The following is a 12537-nucleotide window of genomic DNA, read 5'->3' on the forward strand; positions in this document are numbered from 1 at the left end:
TGGATATATATCCCATATAAGGATTTTCTTATAGGTCTCGACATTACCGGGCAGGAAGGATTTTCTTATGACTCTCGACATTACTGGTGAATTTCAAACAAATTGGCTCAGACTATAAAATATAGCTATCATATATGTATATCGCTCGATTTCCACTCCAAGAGACACTGCAAGCTCATTTTTTGATCAATCTTTGCACAACGGTTTCCCCGACGACTACCACATTATCCGAGAAGTTTGCTCAAAATCGGTTCAGAATTGGATATAGCTCCCACATTGTACATATATGGTAGGTGTAGGGTATTATACAGTCGCCACCGCCCGACTTTTGCCCTTCCTTACTGGTTTTTTAATTATATGATGTCGGTAGGCTAGAGGATGCGTGCCAGACTACAAAATTGCTTCTAAGGTATTAGTAGAGAGAGTGACAGAAAAAAACCCCGAGAACAATTTGTTAACGAACGAAGGGCAAGCCGAACAAAGAAAATAAACTTTTATTAGAATTATTAGAAGAAAATAAATTATTTTGTATTGATTGAATGAAACTTGTTTCATTAATGCAATGAAGCTCTACGTTGGTCCCAAAACAATGACAAATTTCATTGCATTCATGTAAGATTTCATTCCGATTACGAAGGATTTCCTTTTTTCAGTGTATGTATGAAAGTCATATGGACCTCAGGGTGTTGTAAGTACTCGGTAATAATCGATAATACCACCAATATTAGTTAGATATTCAACGGATGCCTCCGTTGCGCAGAGGACAACAGTTCGCCCTTGACGCAGAGCGCCTGGGTTCGAACGCTGGCAGGGACATCAAAACAAATTTTCAGAGGAGGTTATCCTCTCCAAATGCTGGCGACATTTGTGGGGTACGAAGGTGCTAAGTAAATTTGTTTTTCTCTTCGAGGTGTTGCCCTGCGACACTCAGTTCGGACTCTCCTGTAAAAAGAGGTCCCATTCTATTGAGCCCAAATATAAACGAGACAGCACTCATTGATTGATATGTGAAATAAGTGCAACTGTTGCTTAATGGAATGTTCCTAGGTTAAATTTGCATTCAAAGGTATTAACAGGACATGTGGAAGTTGATACAAGTTAGGTTATGTTACCTTGTTGATACTAATGATATAGCGTGGAAATAAAAAGACGGTCGGCTTAAATTCAATGTCTCTATTCAATGATAGTTGACACGTATGAATATGCATTTCTTGCTGCAACTTATGCAAAATCAAAAGAAACTCCTAACAAAAGTGCTCTCTGAATATCATTTCAGATGGTATATATTTAGATGGCTCAACAGTAACAGTGAAAAATGGAGATAAATAAAAAAACTGCCACATAAACTTGATTTTTTTCAGAACGCACCAATTACATTTTATGTCACTTCGAAACAACCTAATGTATTAATTTTTTTATAGATAGTTATCAACTTTTTTGCACTAATCTCGCTTGGGTATGTGTGATTTTTAAAAATGTTGCATGCATTTTTGTACTATTTTTAGATACAACTTTCATTTTACTTGGTTTAGAGCTGCTCTATTCGTGATATGGGAATTTTGTAATATAATCATGGTAGTTATTTCCCGCCTTTAATAAAACATATAATTTAATTGAAATTTATTATCGTAGACAAAACTGTATTGGTGTATTACACAAAAAAACGATAACACTTTCAATCAAAATATTGAGAAAATATGGTTGAATGTAAAAAGTTTTGTGACAATAAAAAATATGCACTAGTAAAAGCGTTAAGTTCGGCGGGGCTGAATCTTTTATACCATCTCTCATGGGTCGCATGTGACAAGTTCTTTGAATGACTTTTTCAAATATATAAGAGCTATATCAATTTATAGATCGATCGAAAAAAACACCTCCAAATTTTCAGGAAAATCGAGTAATATTCAGAGACTCAAAAATTCAAATAATAAGAACGGTTTCTATGGCAGCTATGTCAGGTTATGAACCGATTTAGACCATACTTTTGTTGGAACAAAACATTTTATACAAAATTTCAGCAAAATCGGATAAGAATTGCGGTCTATAGAAACTCAAGAAGTCAAATCGGGAGATCGGTTTATATGGCAGCTATATCAAAACATGGACCGATTTGGCCCGTGTACAATCCTAACCAACCCACACTTACATGAAGACCTTGTGCAAAATTTCATGCGCCAAGCTTTAGTCTTCGAAAGTTAGCGTGCATTCGACAGACAGACGGACGGACATGGCTAGATCCTCCAATATTACTTCTTGAGCCCCTCAATTTTTATCCGATTTGGCTAAAATTTGGGACAAAAACTTGAGTTGTGACTTTCAACATCCATGTCAAATATAATCCGAATCGGTCTATAAACAGATATGGCCCCCATATAAACCAATCCCCGGATTTGACTTCTCGAGCCCTTAGAAGTCTCAATTTTCATCCGATTTGGCTGAAATTTGGAACAAACACTTGAGTTATGACTTCCAACATTCACTTCCAAATATGATCCGAAACGGCCTATAAACAGAACTAGCCCCATATAAAACGATCTCCGGATTTGTCTTCTACAGACCTTAGAATCCCAAATTTTCAACTGATTTGGCTGAAATTTGCCCCAAAACCCTATCTTATGACTTACAACATCAGTGCTAAGTTTTATCCGAATCTGTCAATATGGTGATATAGGCCCCCTTAAGTACCGATATCCCGATATGACGTCTTGAGACCAAATTTAATATCCGAAGGGCGGACGAACCCTCCTACTAATTTTAAAATCTCTGATCTGAAGGTCACCGTAGCGCATAGGTTTGTATATCCGCCTATGACGCTGAACGCCTGAGTTCGAATCCTGGCGAGAGCTTCACAAATGCTGGCGATATTTGTGAGGTACTATACCATTCAAAAACTACTCCCCGTCGTTCAGACTCGGCTATAAAAAGAATAGCCCTTATCATTGAGCTGAAACTTGAATTGAATAGCACTCATTGATTTGTTCCTTAATGGAATGTTCGTGGACAAATTTGCATATCTCGGATATGGGTGCACCGATTTAAGGTACATTTTGTGCGCACCCTTATAGTTAAGCAAAAATACGAAATGTCAAACGAAAGGTATTTAAGAGTAAAGTACGAATTTGAAATAAAAATTCGACCCAAATGTCATGAAAAACCCCCAACAAAATATTTTTACCTATAAGGGCAATATGGGTATCAAATCAAAGCTATTTAAGAGTAGATAACAAATACAAGTTTAACGCAAAGTGTCTGGCGGATTGAACTCCTCGCCCATCAGAAAAAATTACACATAAGAGGCATTTAGGCCTACCGGGGCGAAATCCAAAATTAGGCAAAGTGTTTGGTAGAGCATCCATTCCAAAAGAAAAACTGAAATGGACATGTAAGTCGACTGGGATACATGAAAGCAGTATTAGAGTAGAGCAGAGTAAAATGTGAAGGGCACTCGGAGATGAAGACACAGATTTAAGCATAATTTTGTTTGAACCAAATTCTAACCAAAAAAACGAATTAGGTAATTAATACTGCGGTCAAGCAACCTGAGGGAGCTCTGAGGGAAACCAACCTGAGGGAAATCACTTCTGCAGGCATTCTTTGAAAATATATTTTATGATTTTTTTAACAGATTTGTCGATAGTATCGATAGTGAGGAAGAAAAATAGCAACACTATCGAAGGAAACGAAGGATTGTCAGCTCTAGTATGGGACCTTTTGGGACAAAGAACCCTCTGAACGGACATGTTGACTGATCGTGACAAAATAGGATTCAATGAAAGTTTTTGAAGTTTCTTTGCAATTTCCAATCATTGAGCTCGTCTCGAAAGATAAACAAATAAAAATTGTAAAATTTAATGATCTTCTCCCTAACAGGCTAAAAAAAACTTGAAAAATTAAAAATGAAAAAATTCGGCAGAGCCCGTCTTGGATTCGAACCTGCGTTCGAAGCCATCAGTACAACTTCCAACAGATGCACAAAGTCATGTGCAGTACGGAAGAAGTGTAATTGCCACAGAAAAAAGTTTGTCATTACACAAAAATACATGCATTGGGAAAAAGTACAGCTAATAGACAGGGTTGTAGAGCGTGGTTCATGTGGTAATTGTATCATAGATGCGATTCAAACGCACGGTCCTTGAAGCCATCACACCTAATATGGTTGAAAAGTCTTCTAACCAAAGACGAAACGCGTCCCATGGTGGTTGGTGTGTTTTGCTATCTTTGGCTTTCCTTTTCCATTTGCAATCTCCGATCATTGAGCTCGTCTCCATAGAGAAACAAACAAAAAAAGAAAGTTCATTGGGTTTGGAGATAAATCTGGCATTTAAATTTTCAGGTATGGTGGACGCAGCAGTCCGATCAAAGATTTAGCAAAATTATGAGGACACTTCATTTAGAATAAAATGAAGTCTGAACAGCGTACCGCTTAGCGATACAACTTCGTGGAAATGTTTTACTTGGCTAGATACCTTACAAATGTCGTCAGCATTAGTGGTGGGATTTCCACCGCTGTACATTTTGGCTGATGTTCTCGCTAATACAATATGCAACGCAAATTGAAGGCTTTTGGGCGAATCTGATATATAGTGACTGGAAGCCGTCCCATCCCCACCAAAAAAAACCTTGAAACAGATAAATAAAAGATATTCCGTAATGAAGAAAACGCAAACGCTCCTCACTTCCTGGACAAAATATAATCGAAAAAGTAGTAACCCGGCTAAAAACATTACAAAGCAACAGGTGCCAAAAGGGTACCATTTTCAGCACATACAAAATGTTTTCGAGCGGATTGTGTAAAAGATTGAGATCGAAAGTGAATGGGGTACTTGGGTCAATGAGGTAAACTGTGTGGCTTTAGACCAGGCAAATCCACCATAAAGCAGGTAGAGTACGAAGAGAATATACCGACATATCTATTTGTCAACTGCAAAGCAGAATTTCTAAAAAATTTCAAAAACAAATTCAAAAGAAACGTTACGACAAGATTTTCTAACATATTGGAGTTCAGCGTCCAATATGACGCTGAACGCCTGGGTTCGAATCCTGGCGAGACCATCAGAAAAAAATTACGGCAGTGGTTTTCTCCTCCTAATGCTGGCAACATTTGTGAGGTACTATGCCATGTAAAACTTCTCTTCAAAGAGGTGTCGCACTGTGGCACGCCCTTCGGACTCGGCTATAAAAGGAAGGCCCCTTATCATTGAGCTTAAACTTGAATCGGACTTCACTCATTGATATAGGAGAAGTTTGCCCCTGTTCCTTAGTGGAATTTGCAATTTTGATAATCGTTTCAATTGGCCTTAAGCCGAAACGATTACCAACCACACAAAAGTTCTCAGGTCAACAATACTCACAAAAATCATAGAAAATCCAGTTGTAATAAAAATGAAATTGAAATTTGACAAGAGTCTTTTTCAAATAATAGACTAGTAACTTATAGCCAAGGCGGACAATAGATATTTACTGTCGAAGTGCTTTAAAAGCCAAGCCTTACAGGAAATTCGTCATTATTCTTGTTAACATAGATTTAATCGATCACAAACTCCATGATTCAATTCAAACATCCAAATGCAATGTTATAATAAAAAAATTTACTGAATTGTATATATATAAATATATTTTCTATTGCAGCATATAAACATTCATTCATATATGAAAAGTGTGACCAGAAGAACAATAACAAATTGTTGCAATCAAGTAAAAAAATATGTGAATAACTAATTTTTTTGCAACAAAAATTCCTTTTCGCTTGTCTGCGTTCTATTTGCATTTAAATTCTATACGCCACCGCCGCCACCTCAAACAACGTGTTATTGAAAACGCGTCTAAATGTCTGTTGTAAACAGCATTACATTCGATGTAAATTTTGCAATAACAACAATACAGACAGACAGACAGACAGACAAATAAACGTTCAGACGGACACACTAACATACAAACTACCGATGTACGGACAGACGAAATTTTTAAATGCAATTTTTCTTCCCGTTGTTGATGGCTATCAAATCCATACAAAAGACAAGTCCCCCTATACAAACGATCACCGTTTATCTCATGGCGATTTCGATTTCCTCCAAGCCAACTAGCCAGCTAGCCAGCCAGGCAGGCATGCAGTCATATTTGTGGTGCAACTTTCTGTTGACACCGCCTGGACTTCATTGTTATTCCATGGACTACTCTCTTGCTATAACGATCTCCATGCATGCACATGAAATGCTTTCACAAACTGTGGAATATTTCAAAAATGTGTCGTATTTGAATTTAACGATTATGAATGAATGCCATAAACCTGATGGTGCAGGGGAAGGGGAAAGAAACATGCCACTAGAAATTAGTTAGAATATCAATTGCCAATTGATCGTTTCAACTGAATACTAGTAATAATTAGCGGTGAAATTATTGAATGGAATCGTGTAAATGCACTCGAATTAATGATATTATTTACAATGATGCATATGAGTAATGCAGTCAGTTAGTAGTGGGCTTGTTTTGCAATGTGAATTGCATGTGAATCCCCCTCTGTTGCATTAAGAATGAATATGGGTATGACTATGTGTAAACTATGCTGGCCAAGAGTGTTGGCAATGAATATAAAATTCTTAGTTAAGTATATGACACGCCCATTTTTATACCCCCCACCATAGGATAGGGGCTTTTAAGGGGGAATCAAAATATTCATCTATGAGGAATCAAGCCATTTCCTTATACACGGAAATGGCTTGATTCCTCTGTCTGTTCGCTTGTCTGCTGTAAACTAAGCTATCATGCTAAAACTTTACCCAGATACGTTTATTGACCATTGACCGGTTAGGTTCGAGAAAGCGCTTAATATAACTTTATAATGATATAGCCCCCATGTAGAGTGATCTCCATAATTCTCTTACGGTGAAGATCCCTAGTTCCTGTTTTGGTGTTACGTTTAGCATTGTAAAATCTATAACTGGATATTAGAGGCCTCAAAGTACGACTAGCAAAGAAAAGGTTCTTTTAAGGCTAAGAACACAGCAAACAATGAATCCTTGAAAAGAAAACAAAGAAAAATAGGATCTATGAAACTCGATTATTTTAGAAAAGAATAAAACATCGAACTAATGGACTTGGTACCACTAGTAATGACCCAGAGTTGAACAAGGAGAAACTAAAAAATCATCTTAGTTGTTCAAAAATCAATATTGGTCTGTTTATTTGATTTTTTTGAAATTTTCACAGATGGTGTAGAATGATCCTGTCGTAAACTGGGGTACTACATTTTTGATATCTGAAGTGGGGGCGGATACTCCCCCTTACCCCAATTTTCAAATGCGCCAGATCTCGGTGATGATTGAACCGATTTATACGAAATTTTTTGCACTTTTATAGTAACCTAAAAACAAAAATTTCCTATCCAAATTTTGGAGTGGATTGGCTAAGGGTACCGCCCACCCCCACAGCCCGACAAATGGATTTATAAACCAGTCATGACAATATGGGGCTCAAACGGAAGATATTTGAGAGTAGAAAACGAAACTGACAAATGTGGGACCAAGTGATTGGGGCCACTCCACACCCTATAAGGGACATATTTATTAACCATGGCAATATGGGGCTCAAATGAAAGATCTTTTGGAGTAGAACACAAACCTGATATCAAATTTCGGATTCAATTCCTAGATGGCCGTCACATACAAAAATATGACTTTTATGAGCTCAAGATTTCTTATCGAGAGATCGGTGTAAAGGGAGCTACATCAAGATTGATACCATCTTTGGACTTTAGGCTGTAGAGTGATTTCAACAAAAATGATGGACGGACACATCTTGATCGTTCATGGATATAACGACCATCTTGTATGTACAGTCGAAACCGCATAACTGTAATAGGCTTTAGTGAAAAATCCCGCTAAAGTCAAACTTGATGAGAAGAACCATTTATTTGTGGTGTTATTAAATGCTATGAAACTCGCTTAAGTGAAAAGCTGCTTAACTGAAATTGCCGCTAAACTGAAAAATGTTTACACCCGGAATTCCGTTTTCATACGAAAATGAATTCGCATTATTGAAAAAAGTTATATCCATGGGAAACTATCAGGACTTGGAAAAATTCACATCATGAAGAAAACTCGCAAAAACATTTTTGATATATCGCTTTTCATTATCTCTGACTTTTAAAGATTTCTACTGGGCATTGCTCTTTTTCAACTAGCGCTTGCGGAAGTTTAAGCAACTCTTCGCGACGATTCTATTACAAGTCATTGTGTTATAATCGTCCTTATGAATCGTGAAACACTCTTCTAGATTATCATTGGACAATCCATTGCGTGTGCAGAAGTTTAAGTAACTTTTCGCGACGGTTCTAATACAAGTCATTGTGTTATAATCCGTATGAATCGTGAAACACTCTTCTAGATTATCATTGGACAATCCATTGCGTGTGCGGAAGTTTTAGCAACTCTTCGTGACAATTATTTCGCAACGCATTGCATTATAAACGCCCAGAAGATTTTTCTTTTCGCGATTGTTTGTATTTTTATGCCTAGTGCGTTTAGGACTTGTATTGAATAATGTTATTCCATGTTTTGTTTTGAGTGGACAACTTCCACAAGATCAAACCGAATTCTCACTTGGTTTATATGACGATTGGTACTTTTGAAGATGTTTTTGTTAATTTTTCGATCAACACTAAACTTGATATGCATTTTTAGTTCTCCCAAGCGAATAACGAGCAACTCTTTTGCAACAATATTTGATAACTCTTCCAAAAAACACATGTTTGTTACTCGTCCAGGCGAGTAATGCGCAACTCTTCTAGAAGAGTATTCTATAAATATTCCAAAACACTAATTTATTACTCCTCCACACGATTCTAAGATCTTCCAGGACACTTTTAATTACTCTTTAGCAAATCATATGAGAGATTCGCGGAACAATCTTCCACAGGAGTCGTCTTGGGGACACAACTCCTCACAATGGAGGGATCGTCTACGACTCTTAGACGAGCTCATCCGCGATTGTAACCTTCATCTAAAAGATTCGCGGAAGATTGTTTGACGATCTAAAATGTTTGCAGGGCGTTGTCCAATGGTTGGTGTTCGTCTGTTTCTGTTTTTCAACTACTACATCAGAGCAGAACGTGACAACGTATTGGTGTCACACAAGTTTCACTTCATTCAATTTGGCGTGTGACGCCTTTTACTTCCTGGATTGGATTTTGCAATTTATCTGACTTAGGTTTTAAATGTCTTTTTTTAACAATTTCTGCGGAAACCGATAAAGTTGACGAAATTTTACTTAGTTTTAACGTTTTTAATCAGTTATATCTTTTTAGTTAAATTTCTAAAATTAAAAATATATTTTATATATAAAATGTCATATTATATAGAAAATATGTTAATAAAAAAGCATCTTATTTTTTTGAAATACCAATAAAAATTTTAAAAATTCGTATTTAAAATAAAAATTAATTTTAAAAAAGTAATTTTTACTCACCATTTTGCTTATTTGAAAATGAAGGCTTGTATCTAACAATGTAGTAGTTGCCTGTCTCGTAGCCGATACTGTTGATGTTGTTACACTCGCTGGAACCACTCTTGATTAGATTATGATAACATAATCGCATCTGATGAAATATTTATACCTTCCTTTTGCCAAAGAACCAAAGTGAATTCATTTCAGAAGAAAAGATAACCATCATGCACTGTTTCTGATGTACAATTTCCAAGGATATTGGCCATCTTCGCGCAGCGATAAATTACTATGAACAAACCACAAAAGGCGAATATTTGTCATATAATTGGTCTGGTTCTGTAAGTAATAAGAGCAAAACCTTCGCTTAACTTGATTATAATGCATAGTATAAAAAAATGGAAAGAAAAGATGAACAGTAGAACAGATGAAGAGATGAAGAGAAAGTTTCAAACAAACATGGAATATTGATATTAGAATATAACCATAATAATAACAATAATAATGGTGGCATTCTTAAAGCATTGGTACAAACGAACAAATGCCATTATTAAGAATATTTCCTGCAACAGAGCCAGAAGATGTATTTTGTTTGTTCTGTATGTATATGGGGACAAACTCAACGGGTGTGTCTATACAATGCTGATAAAATGATGATTACATGCTTTAGTATAAGCATCTTTCATCATATACAGTTGATAGCAGCATAGAAAAGGAATAGTGATAGAAATGTTGTTACTCTTTGCATCGTTACAATTTACCCATATGCCTTCAAATTTAATTTAAAGAATAACAATGAATTGTGAGGATCTAAAAATTGTGGAATATTATTTAATCACTATTAATGTTAAGTTTACAAAGTAATTTAGAACAATTTTTTTTAACTAGCTAAACCGGGCCCTTACCTTCCTTACTTTATAAGGCACAAAACTATCTTTGCAAATTTATTTTCGACAATTAAAGAGCTTTTAGTAAAATACCATGCTACTAGTAGTAGCATGGTATTTTGCTATCGCTTGACTAATAGCATCACAATATAAATGTCTTTATCTGAATCCCATTTATCTTTATTGTACTACGAAATCGAAGAGTTTAGGACCATTTAAGTTTGGATGTTAGATGTACTCCACTCTTAAAATACATTATTTGAGCCCAATATTCCCATGGATATTATGAGTGGGAAGGCCCCTAGGTTGGCCCCGAAAGTTGGTATGAATTTCGTGCTCTACTCCCAAATACTTTTGTTTGGAACCCCATATTGCCATGATCGGTAAATATGTATGCCAGATTTAGAGATTTTTTTCGGGTGTGAGGTGGTCGCCCAGACCACGTATTGCCATGGTCGGTAAATATGTACTCACTCTTTGGGGGCGTTTTGGGGAAGGGGCTGTGCTCCAAATACATGGTCTCACATTTGGATATCACTTTCGTATTCTACTCCCAAATACCTTTATTTGAGACCCATATTTCGATGGTCAGTATATAATTGCTGTTTGTGGGATGTTTTGGGGAAGGGGAACCCCAAACAACTTAGTCCCGAAAGTGGGTATCAATTTCGTGCTCTACTCCACAAAACCATTCATTTGACATGGTTGGTAAATATGTACGATTAAGGGATGTTTTGGGGAGCGGGTGGTACCCCAAACACTTAGTCATGAAAATATATCAGCATCGTGCTCTACTTTAAAATATCATTTATTTGTTCCGCATATTGCCATTGGTCCCAAAATTGGGTATCAAATTTGTTTTCTTATTGCAAAATTCTGCAAATATTTCCGGTTTGGTGTATGGGCCCTAAAAACTATCAATATCGAACTCCACACTCTTAAGGCCCAAATTGTCATGGTGAGCAAATACGTCTTATTTGGGGGTTGTTATGGGGGATGGGACGGCCATTCAGTGACTTGGCCCTGAAAATATATATCAGATTCGTGTTCCACTCTAAAATACCTATTCCTCCCCATATTGCAATGTTCAGCAAATACGCCCTTGTTGGATGGTGTTATGGGGGTGGCGCCATAGACACTTTTCCCGAATATTGATATCAGATTCGTGCTTTAACCCCAAAGACCTTTCAGTTGAGCCGCATATTGCTATGGTCGTAAATTTGGACTCTTTGGGGGGTATTTTTGGAGACGGGCGGCCCCCACAACACTTTGCATTCATATTCTTCACTCGAATACCTTTTATTTGAGCCCCATATTGCCATGGTCAGTAAATAAGTCCTGATTAGGGGTTGTTTTGGGGAAGGGGTGGACCCCAGAAACTTGGTCCCACATTTGAATGTAAAATTCATATTCTACTCGCAAATACCTTTCATTTGAGTCCCATATTGCCATGGTCGGTAAATATGTCCGATTTAGGGGTGTTTTGGGGGTTGGGGTGGTCCCCCAAACACTTGGTCCGAAAATTAGATATCAGATATGTTTTCTAATCTTAAATACCTTTCATTTGAGAGCCATATTGTTGTGATTGGTCTATATATATATTTGTTAAGTTTTGGGGTGGGGCGTCCCCCCTAGGTAAGTTACCAAAAGAGATCACACAAAATTTCGCTTAAATCGCATCACCATCTCCGAGATCTGGGGTTTCTGAAAATTAGGGTAAAGGGGAGGGTCCGCCCACCTTCAGAAATCAAAAAATGTAGTACCCTATTTTCACCACGGGAACATTATGCACCATCTGTGAAAATCGGTTAAGATCTGGAAGGAATAATAGGGTATAAATATTTTGAAATGTGGACCGATCGAGTCAATGTGCGAGTCAAATGGGAGGTATTTGGGAATAGAATACAAAACTTTCATAAAAAATTTAAGTCAAGTACGTAGGGGACCGCCCCACCAGAAAAATCACACCCGAACGGGCATGTAGACAGATCGGGACAGCCGGTTGTACGTCCAGTTAGACCCGACGGAGTCCTTCATAGGCGAGGACTGCCGTTTGAGTGTACACACCGCTACAATAAAAAAAAAACAAAACCGCAACTGAAATTTTTTTTCTCGTCAGCATTATAATCCAGGCATTCAACTTCATAGGCGGCCATGCTGCACTTCGGTGGACTCCTTTTAGGGGTTAAGGACCCTAAATCGAAAGATCGCT

The 12537-nt window shown here is 37.2% G+C and overlaps 1 protein-coding gene across 2 annotated transcripts in view; it reads right to left on the reverse strand.

Annotated features, from left to right (window-relative positions):
* Positions 1-12537, reverse strand: part of LOC106085184 (ion transport peptide) — a 124476-nt gene that overhangs the window by 104482 nt on the left and 7457 nt on the right. For both annotated transcript variants that reach the window (XM_013249282.2, XM_013249281.2), the window contains exon 2: positions 9463-9777. In XM_013249282.2, the coding sequence (XP_013104736.1) occupies positions 9463-9465 (3 nt within the window). In that variant the 5' untranslated portion in view covers positions 9466-9777. The remainder of the gene's footprint in view (positions 1-9462; positions 9778-12537) is intronic.

The sequence above is a fragment of the Stomoxys calcitrans genome, chromosome 5 (genome assembly GCF_963082655.1).
Source record: "Stomoxys calcitrans chromosome 5, idStoCalc2.1, whole genome shotgun sequence".
NCBI lineage: Eukaryota > Metazoa > Arthropoda > Insecta > Diptera > Muscidae > Stomoxys > Stomoxys calcitrans.